Source organism: Grampus griseus (genome assembly GCF_964374135.1).
Source record: "Grampus griseus genome assembly, chromosome: 15".
In the NCBI taxonomy this organism is placed as follows: Eukaryota; Metazoa; Chordata; class Mammalia; order Artiodactyla; family Delphinidae; genus Grampus; species Grampus griseus.
Window position 1 is genome coordinate 87,816,821 of NC_139009.1, and position 19,069 is coordinate 87,835,889.

General features: G+C 45.4%; 1 protein-coding gene across 1 annotated transcript in view; it reads left to right on the forward strand.

Moving 5' to 3' along the window:
- The window catches only part of GCC2 (GRIP and coiled-coil domain containing 2), a 37,648-nt gene extending 25,039 nt beyond the window's left edge, over positions 1-12,609 (forward strand). The window contains exons 18-23 of the mRNA XM_082672412.1: positions 922-1,098; positions 2,651-2,868; positions 4,331-4,525; positions 5,527-5,666; positions 7,176-7,377; positions 8,416-12,609. Coding sequence (XP_082528538.1) covers positions 922-1,098; positions 2,651-2,868; positions 4,331-4,525; positions 5,527-5,666; positions 7,176-7,377; positions 8,416-8,486 — 1,003 coding nt within the window. The 3' untranslated portion in view covers positions 8,487-12,609. The remainder of the gene's footprint in view (positions 1-921; positions 1,099-2,650; positions 2,869-4,330; positions 4,526-5,526; positions 5,667-7,175; positions 7,378-8,415) is intronic.
- Positions 12,610-19,069: the final 6,460 nt, after the last annotated feature.

Genomic DNA, 19,069 nt, shown 5'->3' on the forward strand with positions numbered 1-19,069 from the left:
CTCAATTACATACTGTTTCAATAGTACATTAATGCTCCTTAAAAACTAGCATACAGATCACTTTTGCGAGTTATTCAAAAATGTACTAGGAATGAAAGACAGGGCATTCTACAGCATGTGTGTTTTGTGTTTGTACGCAGAGACCCGCTGTTCAGAGCAATTTTATATCTGGCTCTTACTGTTCTTAGTAGGACTAAATATCCTGCAGTATTTGTGTGTTTATGCTTGTGTTACTTTTTAAGTATTTAATAAACAAGGGAACTGTAGGCTAAAAAATGATGAGATTTTTTTTTCTTTCAATAGCTCATCTTAAAGCCAAAGTAGAATATTGACACACTTACTATAAAAATATCACCACTTACAAGAGTCGATTTTGATCATGCCAGAATCTTGTGTTAAAATTATTTTAATGTAAATGTTTTAAGTTCCTTCTTCTTTCTTATATATTAAATAGTTTTTTTAAAAAGAAATTAATAGTGTATTATACCACTTGTGACAGAGTTATAGGTTTTAGCTGTTTTTCTCCAAAGACTTTCACTGTAACTTGGTGTAACATGCTGTTCCCAGAATGGTTACCTTAGAACTGCATTTCTTTTTTTTTCAACTAATGACATAGTCCTGTAATATAAAATAGGCCATTTTGATGCCATTTAATGGTCTACTCCATTTGAATGTGAAATTTGTAAATTCAGAGACTTTTGTAAACATGTAGTGTCTGCGATCTGAAGTCTGATTATAGCGTCTTTTATTTCACATTTAATCCTATTCTCTGAATTCTTGTGATTATTATATTTCCTTTAGAATCATCCATAATTGCAGAGTATGACATTGAAAGGTTATATGATTAAAGTAAAATTTATTTGAAATCACAAAATCAGTTTTACATCTTTCAAAAAATTTTTTTAACTGTTTCTATTTCAGAGATCATCTGGAGATGCTGATTGACCAACTAAAGATCAAATTACAAGACACCCAAAATAACTTACAGATCAACGTCTCTGAACTGCAGACCTTGCAGTCTGAACACGACGCCCTACTAGAAAGGCACAACAGGATGCTGCAGGAGACCGTGTCCAAGGAGACCGGGCTCCGAGAGAAGTAAGGCTGGTGGCGCCAGCAGGCCCGTGGGTGCCGGGGGACAGAGCGTGTGTTTGCTGGAGCTCCCGGTGTGGTGCTCCTGGGGCGGATGCAGGCTGATAGCTGGAAATAGGTGTTTCCACAGGCTTGGTGACTTGCTGCTTCTACCTTAGAGCTCCCCCTTTTGATTGCTTCTCTACTTAGCTTTTCTAAGAGTAATTTTATCTGCTCACCCAGTGTTCTGTCTCCCGTGGCCTTCGCGGCCAGATGCTTCTTTCCAGCCAGGTGTCAGAGGACGAGCACTTTTCTTTCTCTCTAGAGGAAAACATTCCGAAAGCTGCTGACTGAGCTCCCTGTGCAGCTGCATCCTTGGCCTGTCACATCGCCACACTCGTGCTAATCAGTGCTCCAGGGAGTCTCTGGGGTGTCGGCAGAATAGACGGATTATTGTGAACAAGAAGCTTTGAGCTCCTGGGATACAGCAGTTGGGTTCACGGAGCATCTTCTGTCCGGGGTGTGGGGATGCTCTGCAGAGCTCAGGTGTGCTCGTCTTACGAGTTGAAAGCACTTGGTTTGCTTGGCTTTAGACCTTTCCACGGTGTGACTTACCTGTGTTAATCATGTAACTCACAGTTCCAGGAAGACCCACCAATCTTCTGACTACCTGGCACCAGGTTTTCCATGAGATTAGCTTACACAGTGATGGTCACTCGCTGTTTACATCAGAAGTTTCCAGCACTTATTCTTTATTCTAGAAGGGTGGTTGCGACTATAGTGCTAACACGACTGAAGTGCAGTTATCTCGTGCTCCACGTGTAGCCCTGTGCTCTGATAAACTATGAAGGAGGCTTCTCATCTGAACACCCAGCGTGCTTCCTCAGCGCAGGCCCCACATCGGAAGTGGGGGATGGCCGGGGTGGTTTTGAGCTCAAGACCAAGGCTGTGATACAGGCACAGAGTCTATTAGAAGCACAGCACGTGTGGGGGGAGCACACGGAGAGGCAGTTTACTTACGACAGAAGCAAAGCAGAGCTACACACCCCAAGAAGCGTGTGGGCGTCCTTGCTGACAAGGAGTGCGCCAAAGGGGCGATTTAAATTGCTCACACAGGGGCCATCTCCCAGGTCTGTCCTGTCCTCTGGCCAAGCATCCTGCTTCATTTCCCACACCTGCTCTGACCCCGGGCCCTGCCCAATATGCGTGTGCATCCTTTAGCCAAGATGGATTTCAGTGGGAGGGTCTCTGGGAGATGGACAGCACGTATTATGGGATAGCACCCCCTCCCTTTTTGACCCTCTCGAGAAATGTTTCTGCACGTGCAGTCGGGGAGGTCTCCTTCACCTCCAGAATGGTAGATGCGGTCGTCGTATCTTTTTACCCCAGCAGCTTAGTTTCTCCCTGCTCTGCCATTAACCTTTTTGTTGAAGTGTCAGGGGGACACAAGCTCCAGTTTGCTCGGACCAGGGGCCCGTCTGTGTCCTGCCTCAGTTCCCCAGGTGCACGTGCAGTCCACGTCTCAGGGCAAGGCGATGTCTGGGGTGGAAGCTCTCACACGGCACGGCCCTCTCCCCAGGCTGTGCGCCGTGCAGTCGGAGAACTCCACGATGAAGTCTGAGCACGCACAGACCGTGAGTCAGCTCTCGGCCCAGCACGAGGCCCTGCGTGGCAACTTCCGAGACCAGGTGCTGCAGCTGCAGGAGGAGCACCGGCGGACAGTGGAGACGCTGCAGCAGCAGCTGAGCAGGCTGCAGGCCCAGCTCTTCCAGCTCCGGAGCGAGCCGTCCACAAGAAGTATGTATGTATGCTCGGGACGCTGCCGTCCCTGTCCCGCCCTGTGTGTCTGCGCTTCCCACCGTCCTGAGGAAGTAGGTGACTTACGGGGTGACCACCAGCGTCAGTGCTGTGGTCAGTGAATATTGGATCCAGTTACTGAGAGGAGACTTGGACATTGAACCCTCCTGTAGTGCTCACAGCAGCCTCTGCACCCCTCAGGATACCGACCTTCACGTAATTGGGTTTTCCTCCGACTCACGGAGGCTCTGTTGGTCTCAAGACCCGTGTCCAAATTCCAGTGTCCACTGCATATGTTTAGTGTTCTTCACTACTAGTCTTCAAATATGTCTGTCCTTTAATCAGAAATTCTAGAAAGAGCTGAACTTGTAGGATCATTTGGCCAAACACAGCTTCTTCCCATTCAGGTTTCTAATTAGTGGAGTTTGAGTTTAACCACACACACGACTTCCGTTCTGCTTCCTGGAAGAGATGGGAACCCGTCAGCCAAGCTGAGGCCACACTTCAGTATTAACTATCAACTTGATACTGATTCCTTGTCACCAGGGCATTGGCAGCTGTGGTCACGCCTCAGGATCGAAACCTATGCCAGGAGTCATCAGAGGAAAGTAACCAGCCAAGGAGACACTGGAATCAGGAATTAGCAGTAGCATAAGCAGTTAGCAAACTTTCAGGAAGGTGCTTCAGCAAAGGCAGCCGAAGGGCTAATGTTTGAAAAGCGGGGCTGGAGAGGGAACGTCATGGAAAGGAGAATAAAGGAAACTTGAAGTGAAAAGATCTGGTCAGAATTCTGGTCCCTAACGCACCTCAGAGATCTTGGACCAAGACATTTAATTTCTCTGACCGTGCGGTTTCTTGGGATTAATAAAGTAACGTGCTCGGAAGTATCTTATAAATCTCCCAGTTCTAGTCAGCGCTGCTTGTCAGCAAGCAGGGGAGCCCGGCCCGGACTCTGTGATGAGTCAGCCTGCCCTGGCTTCGGGGCTCTTCTTTGCTGGACGCCACAGAAGGAGCGGGCAATGGCAGGAGCCAGCAGGGTGGAGTGTGAGGCCAGTGGTCAGCAGGAGCATCCTCGGAGCTGATCTCAACAGCAGTGTGGTGTCCCAGAGTTTGCAGTGCCGTAAACACCCAATCCTCAGAATCTGGTTGAAGGGGTTTTGCCCTCGTTTAGCAGCTGGCCAGGCCTCTGCATTATGTCATCTAATGGTTTATCTTAACTCTGGTAGCAAGTACCACTGTTGCTGGATTGACTTAAGTGGTTAAAAGTTCAATAACTAAATTGTTAGGGCTGTTTCAGAAGTTCTTTCTTTCTACACCATTTGCTTGTCTTCTGGTTTTTCAGATTCCCTACCATATCATTTGTCATCCCTAGAATCATTTTAACTTTACTGTGTATCTCTGTTGATACTGAATCCATAATTTTGGACAAACTCTTACTCTTTAAAAAAAAAACATGTAACAGGCCCAGCTTCTTCCCAGCAACCTTTGAGGAGCCTTCGAGAAAGGAGAAGCGCAGACCTCCCGCTTCTGGATGTGCCGGCCACGACCCGGGAGGAGGGGGAGGGGATGGAGACCACGGACACCGAGTCCGTATCTTCCGCCGGCATCCACGTGCAGTCCTTAGAGCAGCTGCTCCGTTCTCCCGAAGCCAGACTCGGTACGCTTCCTGCTTCATTGTGCCTTTAGTGAATTCTGCTGTCCTATCCAGCTAATATTACTCTGATTTATAAATGTTTTTTTGAGCTACTCTAATAAAAATTTTTTTCAGTATTCCACCCTTTTTCAAATGGAAAACTTTGCTGCAGAATGAAACCAAAAAAAAAAAAAAATTTTTTTTTTAAACAAAATAAAAAGTTCCGCCCAAAGCTTGAGCCAGAAATAGGTGGTTGGAAGTTCTGTAGTGGTGTTAGAAATAGGATAAATTTCTCTCGCCCTTCTAAGAAACTGACAGTTCCCGCTTGTTCCTCTTGATGAAGTGGTCATGCTGAACTTGCCTTATTAATAACTGTAGTAAAGTTTTGGACTATTTTCTTCTTACCTATAATGCACATTAATGTTCCAAGTTCAGATGACTCTGTTCGTCATCTCGGAGTCTCCAGGATCTGGAGTGAGGACCAGTTGTGTCCTCAGTCCTAGACTGTGATTGGTCCTTGTCCCCCAGGAAGAGTTAGTCCTGATACGCTGTGGCCACAGCTCCACAATCGGACTTGGCTTTGCCATTTTTGCCAAAATTAACCTGTTGACTTTGAGCCTCTCCCCTCATGTATTAGATTTGAGTAATAATACCGCTCCTTCCCTGGTAGAAAATCCTTGTGAGAGACCATGATTTAAGTGATCAGTAACTGCTGGTACTTCCTCCTTTATAAGTAAAGTAACACCAGCTCTCGGGACATTAACAGATGAAGGAGGATGAAATCAGTAAGCTGGTGCCTACACGCTGGCCTAACAGCTTCCAGAACGAGCTCGTCGAGCCTGTGTCCAGGCAGGCGGCCCGCTCCACAGCAGAGTCCATTTAACCTGTGTCACATGCAGCCTTTTAACTGGGCCATGGGGGATGGAGAGCAGAGCGAAGTGTCAATACTTGGGTATTTGCTCATTTAGAATCTTGGCCTGTGACCCCTCATTTTGGAAATTAATTGTTGGGGCAATTCCTTGCAGAGCCTCCTTCCTGGCACGCTGAATTCACCAAAGAAGAATTGGTTCAAAAGCTCAGTTCCACCACAAAAAGTGCCGACCACTTAAACGGGCTGCTTCGGGAAACAGAAGCCACCAACGCCATCCTCATGGAGCAGATTAAGGTGAGGGCGGGATGCCACCTCCAGGAAGCCCTCCACACATAGACTCATGCGTCCATCACACCTTGATCCCTTACAATGTTACATTTCTGAAATGGAGAAATATTCTTGGCTTTTATATCTTTTATATAAAGACTATTTTAATTTCTACTTTTTCTAAGAAGCCAGAATAGATTTAGAGATTAGACAGCTGTTCACAAGTCCTTGTTCCACGTTTGCTTGAGTAAAACTTGAAGGGATGTGAGTCCCTAAATTCCAGACATGGACCATAGAGCACTTCCAATTAGTGGCAAAGTGGCATGGGAGGTTTTCCTGTTTAAAGTCGACTCTGTAAGCATGTAGGAACCAGGCAGTTGAGGATTACACAGCTATCTGCACCCGAACTCTCTGTAATACAGCCATGTTGGTTGTTGACCTCTTCTCACAAGCCAGGCACTGCACTTTACGTTATGTTACCGTGTTTAATTCTCATCATCTCTGGGTGAGAACAAGTTGATCAGGGTGGAGAAAGTTCAAACTTGTGTCTGTCTGAAAAGCACCTGCTTCTGCCCTGGACCTGCTTCTCCAAATAGATGGTCCTTCCTCAGTGTAGGCCCAGAGGCTGTCCTTGTCAAATTATGTTTTTAATGCTGAGTTAATTCAGTTATTTGCAGTAAATTGTATATATCATGACATCCCACCTCTAACTATTTTAGTATGCATCTCTATAAAATATATAAAATAATATTTTCCCACATTGTCAAAGCTTTATCACAGCTAAAAAAAATCACTAAGTAGCCCAGAACCTGAGTGACTATTCAGATGTTATGCTTCCATAGACTGACATTGTCCCATGATTTCTTAGACCTTAGTGTCACTTTTTTAAATGACCCTATGTTTGAGGACAGAGTTGGCCAACTTTCATAGACTAACCTGAAATGATAAGTTGTAACCATGTATTTTTATTTGTTTCAACCCAGAAATCTTCCTCAAATATTCACCATCCTGCATCTTTTTCTCATCGTCCTGTGCCCTCTTTTCTGTTAGTTTCTGATTGATATTCATTGTGAATTGTCTCTCTCTCCTGGACTCAACTTTTGTTTGGTCAAGTGCTCTTCGTCTTGTAGCGGCTCTGGCTGTGGACACCCTGCCTGCCTGCTGGGCGGGGGCGGGAGTGGGGATGGCGGTGGGTGTGGCCCACAGTCTGTCATCCCGGAGCCCTGAGCCCTGAGCCCTGGCCCCCTTCTGCCGAGCGCGGAGGGGGCGCCGACCCGCGTTATCCCCCCACCCCAGTCCCCGGTCTCAGCCCCGCTTCCCACCGTGCGCGGTGCTGCCTCTGCGGCCGGGCCCCTGGGCCCCGTCTCCCACGGCGCCTGCTTCCCGATTTCTAGGAGCCTCTTGATGTTTCTCATCTACTCTTTTCTCCCGGCCTGGTCGCTGCTTTGTTGCCATTTTGGGGGCATTTCAGGGAAGAGAAAGAAGACCGCGTTCCTCCAGTCTGCCATGTTAACCCGTCTGCACTCCTTACACCAGCTTCTGAAGAGTGAAATAAGGCGGCTGGAGAGGAACCAGGCGCGAGAGCAGTCGGCCGCCAACCTGGAATACCTGAAGAACGTGCTGCTGCAGTTCATCCTCCTGAAGCCGGGTAGCGAGCGGGCGCGGCTGCTGCCCGTCGTGGACACGATGCTGCAGCTCAGCCCCGAGGAGAAGGCCAGGCTGGCCGCCGCCGCCCAAGGTGCGCGTGCCTGGGACACAGACCAGAGCTTTGAAACTTTGTCCATTGGACGCGCTCTGCCGTGTGTGTCCCCGTGAGTAGGGTTGAAAAGCTGGCTCTAACGTTTTAGGGCAGCTGTGGTGTGTTTGCGTCATTTTCACACAGCAGGCAACGGTGCAGTGTCCAGTTTGATCTTCCAGTTCTTTGAAATTGGATTTGTGATCCTAGCGTTGAATTCTGCCCACGAACACAGTTCCCTTTTGTGTCGTGCTTTTTATCATGTGGTAGACGTCCTCACCCCCCGGGAGTCGTTCGCCACAGGGTCGTGGGAGAGAAGTGTCCCCAGTGGGGCTGCCGAGGCCCAGGACCGTGCGTGGAGCGTACATTCCTACCCGCATCTCAGACCTTCCGCTAGAAAGCTCTCCTTACACACGAAGTGCATTGTGGAGAATTTCCAGCGGGGCGAACTTGTTGCTGAGAAGGCCGTTGTGGGCCTGTTTACTCCTTCGAAGGCAGTGAGGCAACGTGTCTCCTTTCTCTGGTTGCTCTTAAGAGTCTTCTCTCTTCTTCTCTGGGGCAGTTTCACTTTTATGTGAACAGGGGAAAACGTCCAGCCTAGAAAGCGCCACCCTGGCCCCTACACGAGCAGCGTGCAGGGGGCACTGCTGGGCGGGGAAGGCTGGCACTCTGCCAGCCGTGCATGCGTTAACGCGCCTGCTCCCTGCGTGTCAGGTCCCAGCAGGTTCACAGACTGCGTGTGTCTTTCCTACTTGACGTATGACTTGTGATAAGGCAGCTTTGCTCCCCAAGGAGGTGAGTCACACAGCATTTTTCTGTGCAGAATCAGGACCTCAGCCCCCTGCCTGACAAGACTGGGCCTTGCTTCTGTGCATGTGTGCTCCCAGCTGGCCACAGCTCACAGGGCTGTGTGTTGTTGCTTAGTATGCCTTCACGGATTGTCTGAGACAGACAGGAAATGCTACAAGTGTAAGGACAGACAGGTTTGTAGCATGAAAATGCGGTGTGAGAAGATTAACACTTTTGTTTTGCTCCCCACAGGTGAGGAGGAAAATGCTTCCCGTTCCTCCGGCTGGGCGTCCTATCTGCACAGCTGGTCTGGACTTCGATAGACTGATGGGAAAAGCATTATTTATTAACCAAATAGAATCCATTCGGCAAAAAAGTTTCATGTATATGGCTGTCGTTCTTTTGTCCAGAAGCATGTGTACGTAAGTCACATCTCCGTGTGTGTGTCCATACGTGTGTCTGGTGGGTTTAAAAGGCTCGGCCCGCGGTGAACTGCAGCAGGTGGAGTGTGGGAGGGGCCGCGGCCCAGGGACCCTGGCCCTCCCGCTGCCACCAGACCCAGGGGCCACGAGGCCACCCCACTCCCTCCTCCGGACCCTCAGGCCACGTGTGTCGGGGCCGCACTGTGAATTCTGAAGTTAAATTAGATTTCAGTCCTGTACCAGCTGGGATTTAGGCTTTTAAAATAATCTTTGAAGACCATTTATCGCAAGGTCAGACTTGCAGGTAGGTTGTTATTAGTGACAAATCATGAGAGAAAATTTGTGAGTTGGAGTGTGAAGGAAAATGCTTTATCAGTAACGCTGACGTCTTTATGATGGGAACGTAAAGTGAATGTGCTGCCGTTCGTTACGAGACTAAGTTAAAATGTGATTCATTTCGTTATTTCCTTTCAAATGAGCTGTTCTTTTTTCTCTGAAGTGTATTACCTCAAAACCTGTTCTGGGATCGGATCAGAAGCCCTGGTCGCCACGTTCCCGCGGTGGGGAGACGGTGGAGGGGCGGTGCCCAGGGCCCTGCCCAGGCTCCTGCTGTGCATCAGCTGCTTCCGCGCCAGGAGTCTGGCGGACCGGGGCCGCCTCCCCAGGTGACCATTCACCGGGGCGCCGGCTTGCAGCTCCGCCTGCTCCCGGCCCCAGCGGACAGGTTGCTGCGTGCTGCATGGGGCCCTGGGAGATCGCACAGCCCCGAGAGCAGCTCTAGGTGCAGGTCACCTGCCTGGGCGCCTCTGAATATTCCATGGAGCCCATCAAACACGTGTCCTTAGCCCATAAACGTGAGAATGCTAGTTGCAGTATTTCTTTGTGGAAAAATCGCCTCACAGTGTGCTCTGGGAAGCTCTCTCAGCTTCCAGTTCATACTCCGGTGTTCAGTCTCAGCTGGTGAACTGACTTTGTACTTTGGTGACTGGGAACTTTGGTTTCCAATTTAATTTAACTGAAACTTGCTGCTGACATGTTGAGTTTGTTCTTTAAACAAAAATCTCAATGTCTGTCTTTCCTCCTGTTTTAGAAGAACAGACCTACTAGTGAATGTATTAATGAAATGCATCTATTGCAGAGCTGACTTTAAAAGTTTGAGTTTAGTTTTTTCCTTTATGAGCTGTGAATATGAGTATGCCAGCAGTGTGCGCTATAACTGTCACAGTATTTAAATAGATTTCACTGTCTCTGCAAGTCCAGGCCTCTTTGAAGTCTGTAAAAACTTGTTTTGAAATATAGTCTCTACCTATGGACATAATAACAAAATGCCTTTTTGCAAGATAAAAAATGTATTACTTTGATTACAAAAGGGGTATCCTTCCCTAGTTTCAGCTATGAGAGGAAATGTACTGATTATTGTAATATTTCTATTAAACATGTTGCACTGTTAGGCCTGCTCATCTTCTATTAGCCGAGGTCTCCTGGGCATTTTGAGTTGCTTTATGAAATGAATCTTGGGTTCCTTCTCTGCTGTCTTTACCAGTTGGGACCTCGGACCCTGGGTGCTTGGAGGAACGCAGGTCGCCCTTCGGGTCCGTGGTGCCTGCCGCATCTGACACCTACCTTCCAGCTGAAACTCAGGCCACCTTGGCCTTTCCGTGGGCACCTCTCAAGTTCCGGCCTCTGTGGTGTGAGGCTTTCTTGTACAGCGAACTCTGCTTATGCTCCAGTCAGCGTAAGTGGAGAATTACATTCCTTTAGGCAGAAGTGGACTACTCACTAGCAGTGCCGTGTCCTTTACCCATTAGCCAATGATGAATCTAAGAGTTCCCATGAAGATACAACAACGTTGCTGTTTGGTAAGCAGAGCACACAAAGATGCTCACGTGTGGTTAAATAGGAACGTGGTGGTGGCACTCGGTCGGTGCAAGGCTGTTGTGTTTTGATTTGGTGTCTGAAAATCAACTGTGGCTTCGCCATAAGCCAGGGGGACAACCTGTTACAGCTTTGCGGTGTCTTTGGGCTGATTTTCACCCATGAGTGTTAAAAAGCATTTGGTTGTTTATGTATTTGGTTATATAGAGAAGGGAATGTTTTTCACCTGCATTCAAAATGTGATTACATGGGAAAAGAATCAAGTTCTGACATTCAAGTTGTTACCGTTTAAAAAAATAGAAAGGCTCCTGTGAGTCGAACGCTGAATATGGTGAGGAAACGGGATTTCAGGTTCAGGAATGCAGGTGACCACCTGGTTTCCTTGGAGGATGGGCCCACCCCCACCCACCTCTCCAGAGTCTGCCCTCGCCCCTCCTCTCTGAGGACGGTCACCGCCCCTTCCCCACACACCCCATACAGATGCAGGGAGGCCCGGCCTTAGTCACCTGGACCAGGTGCAGGGCCCTACCCGAGCCAGACCACCTAGATTCTCTCAGGGTGAGGACTTGGGACCAAGAGTCAAGTCAGCATGTCTGTGCGCCCGGAATCGGGACGTGTAAACGCAGGGGCTCCGGGTGCCCAGAAGGAGCGGGGAAAGCCCCACGCAAAGAGGCCAGTAAGCTGGCGCGCAGGCATCACAGAGACCCGGGGCAAGGGTTCAGGGCCTTCGATTAACAGCATGGAGTGAGCTCGTGCTGTTAAAGTTCAAACAGAAAAGAAAGTTGAACAGAAAGAAGCAGACACTCTAATCTAGGAAGCTCAGGATTTAATGGTCTCTGGTCTCTGAAAATAAAAGAAATAGAAATTTTCAAAGAAATATTGCAAGAAAGCTTTGCACAACTAAAAGAGAAGTTCACAGTAAAGGGCTGATCAGAGATCCGGTAGAGACCGTCCGGACTTCCGACGGGTCGGCTTCAGAGTTTTTGACTTGTTGATGGTGCGAAGGAATACCTATTCAGTAGAAACCGTACTTGGAATTTTGAATTTGGCTCTTTTCCCCCAGGCTGGCGATACGTGGTCCGGCCCCTGCCGTGCTGCTGGGCAGTGGGGCCGTGGCTCCAAGTCACCCCGCGACCAGAGGGTGAACAGTCGGTACACTGACAACCATTCTGCTTTCACTTTCAGTAGAGAATTCAACAAGTTACGTGAGATAGTAAACACTCTGTTATAAAACAGGCTTCGTGTTAGATGATTTTGCCCAACTTCAGGCTATCGTAAGTGTTCTGAGCACGTTTAAGGCGGGCTGGGCTACAACGCTTGTGGGGTCAGGTGTACTAAACGCATTTTCCACTTTCAGTGGGTTTAGTGGGACATAGCCCCATGGTAAGTGGAGGAAGATCTGTACATGACTGAAACAGGAATATCGATGTAAATTTTTAGGAAAAAAAGAGGCTCCTAAAAGGTTTCCAGAGAGAAAAAAAACAAGTCACATACGCAGGACACAGGAGGGAAAGGGGAGCTGCATCAGACCTCTCGACAGCAGCACTGTACACCTCAAGGCACTGGAGAAATTCCTTCAAAATTCTGAGGAAACATGATTTCCAGCCTGGAATTCTGTAAACACAAGCTCTCAGTTAAATGGAAAGAGAAAGACATTTTCAGATCCTTAGGAACTGAAAAAAAAAAAAAATTACTTCCCATGTCCTTTCTAAGGAACCTTTGAGAGAACCTGCTCCAGAGGGAGAAGAACACGTAAAACCGCAGCCGCCGAGCAGAGACTCGACGCGGGAGAGCACTGAGCCGGGTCCCCGGGGGGTGGCTGGGCAGTGGCCAAGAGGCTGAGGACGGTAAACAAGGCTCCAAACGCGGGTTCTCCTAGGAAAAAAGAAGTGGAACTAATAGATTATTTGATACAGCTAATGTGTAAAATTTTATTGAAAGATGTTGGAACTAATAAGGATCTATCGTATAGCGCAGGGAACTCTTACTCAATACTCTGTAATGGCCTGTATGGGAAAAGAATCTAAAAAAGAGTAGATGTATGTGTATGTATAACTGAGTCACTTTGCTGTACAGCAGAAACTAATGCAACATTGTAAATCATCTATACTCCAATTAAAAAAAAAACACAATTTTACTGAAAAAAAAAGATGTTGGAAATGGAAACGTGAACACTGACAACATATTTGATATTAAGGAAATATTTTTTGCTTTTTTAGTTTTGATAATGTTTATGTTTAAAAAGAATTCTTTTAAAAACATGCTGAAATATTTATTGAAGTCACATTTGATCTAAATTAATATGGGAGGAGGGAAAAGTGGGTGAGAGTGTAAATGAAAGAGGATAACAATAAATTCATGGTTTTCCATGACAAACATGTTCATTTTATGCATTCTTTTCCCACACACCTGAAGCACACAGTTTTCTCTTTTTTACATAATTTGTACGTTGTGTTTTTTAAAAATATTGAGATATAATTTACCCACCATAAAACTCACTGTGTAGAGTGTACAGCTGAATGGCTTCAGTGTAGTCACAGGATTGTGAAACCATCCCCAATTTTCATCATTCCAGAAAGAAACTCCCTACCCGTTGTTAGCCTCTCCCCCACTAACCCATCCCACCCTTGGCAACCACTAATCTGCCTTCTGTCTGTAGATTTGCCTATTTGTATAATTCCTGTTACATTGCAACTAACTCATTCCTAATTTCCCAATAAAAGTAATAACCTCATGAGATTAAATGAAATGATGCAGTCAGAGGCTGACTCAGCACAGTGTCTGGGACATAGGACACATACAATAAATGTTAGATGTTTTTATTTTCCACTTGCAATGTATAATTACAAACTAGTTTCAGCACACTCTTGTCACTGTCATTACCAAGAAGATTAACATTAATGTTATCCAGTGAAACCATTGTTTGTGGCTATAAATCTTTTCTGAGGGATGTACTAAATTCTAAATGCAAAAATTAAATATTTTTAAAATTAATATCAGTGACATTTAGGTCATTTCTGTTACTGCTTTCTTAATTAGCAAAAGCAATTTAAAATGTAGTTTATCCAAGATATTGCGATTTCTGCTAGCTGTGTTTCTTGTATCTTTTTTGGTAACTTAGAAGAAAGCAAGTGTTTGGGTTTTGTTTGGCTTTTGGTCAACTTTAAATGTTATGCTGTTTCTTAACTTGTTGCTGGCTAGATACAGGGTACGCTTTCCTGGGGGGCCCTTGAGGACTGGCCATGCCTTCTCGCTCCTTTTCTTACCCCAGTAGATTACCAGAAGGCCACACTCCCTGGAGAACACTTCTGTTTTAACTTCAGTCTTTACTCTTAGTAACTTCCCCGAGGAAATGGATCTGTGCGTGAAGCCTGGTCTGCCTGGCTTCAGAGTACCTACATTATCCCGTGATGTATTTTCCAGTTGCTTTGTCTGAGCATAGGTATAAATGTGACTCACTGCACAGGGTGGGAGGGGTAGTGGTGCATTAAGTCTAGTGGCGCAAAGATGGAAGAAAACCAAAGACACCACAGACTTTCAGTGAAAGGGATTCTTTTTAAAATTAAGAAAATTTATGAACATGAAAAACAGTCAGTAAACAGACCTTGTGCCCATACTGTACCGGGTTCCAGAAAGAGTCACCCTTTGCTAAGAGCACTGCTTGGTATTCACAACTGATTTCTTTCGATATCTTGTTTGTACACAAAAGCATGATTTTTATTACTTATAACCAAAGTAGAGGCTAGAATTCAGACCTGTTCTGAGCAATGTAACAGATAGTTTATATTATTTATTTTAGCACAGTTTAAGATTATAGGATACAGTTCCCAAAGAGTGAAATACCATTTTTCACAAAGTATGGATCTGTAGTGTCTAGAACAATGTATCAGTATACCTGTTACACTAAGCATAATTAGGAACTCTCTACATTTTATGGTATAGAGTGATCTCATTGTAAGCTGAAAACTCATGTTAACCACCAGACGGTGTGCAATGTCTAATTCTTATGATTCATTCTGAGTTTCTGACTGAGATCACTTTCTCTGGCCTTGTGCGTTTCTCCTGGGACCCATAAAATAGGCAGCTAACTGAATTTCATGACTGCACTGTTTCTGCTTCCTTTCCTGGAAAAGGAGGAATCATTCGGATCAGCTTTCAAACTGCCTTATATATGACGACTTTGAAATACTTCAGAATGAACTCCTTTGTTCTCGAACGTCTGTGTCTAACACAGTAGCCACTGTTCACATGTGGACATTGAAAGACTGAAATGTAGTTATTCCAGACTGAGGTATACTGTAAGTATAAAGTACACAGGAGATTTTTTTTTTTTTTTTTTTTTTTTTTTTTTTTTTGCGGTACGCGGGCCTCTCACTGTCGTGGCCTCTCCCATTGCGGAGCACAGGCTCCGGACGCGCAGGCTCAGCGGCCATGGCTCACGGGCCCAGCCGCTCGGCGGCATGTGGGATCCTCCTGGACCAGGGCACGAACCCGTGTCCCCTGCATCGGCAGGCGGACTCCCAACCACTGCGCCACCAGGGAAGCCCCACATGAGATTTTAAAGGCATACGAAAAATAACTTGTTTCTTTGAGAAAAGTAGTAAAATGGACACAACTCTGGCAGGTTGACCAAGAGAAGCAGAAAATTTAAATTTACTCTGTATTACTGTGTACGATGATTGTGTAGAATTTAAAAGCTTGACTAACCCTGTAACTACAATAGAAATGGAAACGGTGTTTAAAACCTCAAGAAGAAAACACGAAGTCCAAGGGCATTTGCAGTCACGTCCCACCAAATTTTCAAGTAACAACCCAATTTCATACAGATTTATTCAGACAATAAAAAGGAAATATTCTCCAACTTACTCTATAAGGCCAGCATAAACCCTGATACCACAGATAAGATATAATTGGAACATTGCAAGCCATTTCATAGTGAATATAGCTACAAAAATTCTAAGCAAAATTTGATGAACAAATCGAATCCAACTGTGTATAGAAGAAGATCATACCTCATGACTAGGTGGGGTGGATCCTCAGTATGCAAGGGTGTTTTCATATTAGAAAATACATTAATATATCTTACTACATTTACAGACGAAAAGAGAAAAGGCATTTGATCAAATTCGGCACACATTGATATAAATTCTTAGTTAAAAATAGGAAAGAGTATCCATGAAAAATGAAGAGCAAACGTCATCCTAACCGGACACTTAGAATCATTCATTTTAAAATAAGGAAAAATAGGGCTTCCCTGGTGGCGCAGTGGTTGAGGGTCCGCCTTCCGATGCAGGGGACACGGGTTCATGCCCCTGTCCGGGAGGATCCCACATGCGACGGAGCGGCTGCACCCATGAACCATGGTCGCTGAGCCTGCACGTCCGGAACCTGTGCTCCGCAACGGGAGAGGCCACAACAGTGAGAGGCCCGCGTACCGCAAAAAATAAAATAAGGAAAAATAACGTGGCACTCACTAGGATTACCTTTACTTAACGTGGCACTGACATCCCTGGATAGTGAAGTAAAATGAGAAATTCCAGACATACAGTGGAAAAGAAGTAAAACATTATTTTTAGCTGATAAGACTGCTTACATTAAAAACAAAAAAAACCCTGCAGATAAAGTATTAGAAAACTTAGGAGGGTTTGGCAAGTTGGCTGGCTATAAGATTAATATATTTAAAAGGTCAGTTTTGTCTTTATTATGCTATTAGCAAACAACTGAAATACTTAAAGAGAAGACACCATTGTAAATCAGAGAATACCAAATACCTAGGAATAAATACAACAAAAGGTATGGAACACCCCTAGACAGAAAGTCACAAAACTTATTAGAATATATTTTTAAACAGTTAAATAAATGGAGAGATGCATCATATTCATGAGTAGAAAGACTCAAATCATAAAGATGTCAGTTCTTCCCTAATTAATCTATAAATTCAGAGCAATTTCAACCAAAATGTAATAGGATTTTTTTTTTTTTTTTCGGCTGCGTGGCACACAGGATCTTAGTTCCCCAACCAGGGATTGAACCCATGCCCCCTGCAGTGGGAACTCAGAGTCTTAACCAGGAATTAGTTAGACTGGACCGCCAGGGAATTTTCTGCAATAGGATTTTTTATGGGACTTGATAAAATGATTGTAAACTGTATGTATTAAGAGGAACAGGCAACAGCCAGGGCACTTCTGAAAAGCAAAACCAAGGACATGGGACTTGCCCCATCAAATATTGCAATTATACAAAACCACGGTAACTAAGGCAGTACATGGATACAGTGTGGGTACAAGACAGACTGACCAATGGACTAGAATAGTGAGCCAGGCCAGACCCACATGTACGTGCAACTCTGCTATTTCACACAACACATAAAATCAACTCAGAATGTGGTCCATACACACAATAGAATATTATTCAGCCTTAAAAAGGCAGGAAATTCCGGGGACTTCCCTGGTGGTCCAGTGGTTAAGACTCCACGCTTCCAATGCAGGGGGCATGGGTTTGATCCCCAGTCAGGGAGCTAGGATCCTACATCCATGCAGCACAGCCAAAAATTTTTTTTACTTTTAAAAATTAAAAAAAGAAGGAATGCAATTTTGACACAGCCTACAATATGGGTGAACCTTGAGGACCTTGTGGTGAGTGCAATAAGCCAGACACACAAGGACAAATCCTGTATGATCCCACTCATTTGAGCTCCCTAGGGTTGTCAGAGACAGAGAGTGGGGTGGTGGGGGCCAGGGGCGGCAGGACGGGAGTCGTTGTTGGATGGAGACGGAGTTTCCATGGGGGAAGATGAAAAGAGTCAGGAGACGGACGCTGCAGATGCTGTGCAACAGTGAGAATGTACTTGACACGAGTGAACTGTACACTTGAAAATGGCTGAGATGGTAAACCTTCTGTTAAGTGTATTTTATCACAACTAAAATTTAAAAACAACCCTAGATTGATTAAGGATTAAATGTCAACAACAGAACTTTACAACTCTTAGAATATAGAGAGGGATACCTTTTAAAACTTAGGGTGGAGAAGATTTCTTGAAAAAGATGCCTGAGACATTAACTATTAAAGAAAAAACTGATAAATTGGATTGTAGTAAGGTTGGGTTTTTTTGTTTGTTAGAAACACTTTAAAGAAAGTGAAAAGACAATTATAAACTGGGAGAAGATATTCACCATAAACGTAACTGATAAAAGCACAATATCATGAACAAAAAGATCTCTTTCAAATCAATGAGAAAAGCACACACACGCACACACACGCACACGCACACACAACAAAAACTTAGGCAAAAGATGAGCAGAGTCATCATAAGAGATGAGTCCCATACTGCCCACAAGTACATGAGGAAATAGACAATCTCATTATTGACTGGGGAATTTTTTTTATAAAGGATTTTTTTTAAATTTATTTATTTTTGGCTGCGTTGGGTCTTCATTGCTGCGCGGGCTTTCTCTAGTTGCGGCAAGCAGGGGCTACTCTTTGTTGCAGTGTGCAGGCTTCTCACTGCAGTGGCTTCTCTTGTTGCAGAGCGCAGGCTCTAGGTGTGTGGGCTTCGGTAGTTGTGGCATGCAGGCTCAGGAGTTGTGGCATGTGGGCTCAGTAGTTGTAGCTCGCGGGCTCTAGAGCGCAGGCTCAGTAGTTGTGGCACATGGGCTTAGCTGCTCCGCGGCATGTGGGATCTTCCCGGATCAGGGCTCGGACCCTTGTCCCCTGCATTGGCAGGCGGATTCTTAACCACCGCGCCACCAGGGAAGTGCCTGATTGCAGAACTGAAATATCATTTTATCCCCATTTCATTGGCAAAAGGAAAAAGTGACACCAAGTGTCGGGGAGGATGTTTGCCTTCGAGATCTCAGTAGTTTGGAACAAACACTTTAAAAAGTGGCTTGGCCTTATCTTCTACTCACTCCAAGATAAATATTTAAGAGAGATTGCAGCATATATACAACAGTAAACATTCAGAATGTTCATAGGAGAACACTTCACAATCGTAAGCACCTAGAATAACCCCAGAGCCCAGCAACAGTGGAATTAATTAATTGTGATATATTCACACAGTGGTCAAACAAATTAACTACAGCAACATGGAACAATATCAATGAATCTTAGCAACATAATGTTAACTGATAAAAAATAAGTTCTAGGGGCTTCCCTGGTGGCACAGTGGTTGAGAATCTGCCTGCCAATGCAGGGAACACGGGTTCGAGCCCTGGTCTGGGAAGATCCCACATGCCGCGGAGCAACTAGGCCCGTGAGCCCCATCTACTGAGCCTGTGCGTCTGGAGCCTGTGCTCCGCAAGAGAGGCCACGATAGTGAGAGGCCCGCGCACCGCGATGAAGAGTGGCCCGTGCTTGCCGCAACTGGAGAAAGCCCTCGCACAGAAATGAAGACCCAACACAGCCAAAAATAAATAATAATTAAAAATGAATATCTGCTTATTAAAAAATGCAAATTGTTAAATAAAAAGTTCTAATAGATTTTACATAGTGTATTTTCTGTATAAAGTTAAACCAAACTAAAATTTTAGTTGCTTGTTTGCAGATATGTGCGTGTATGTTCAAGAATTCATATAGATTCAATAAAACTATATAAAAAGAAAAGCAAGGAG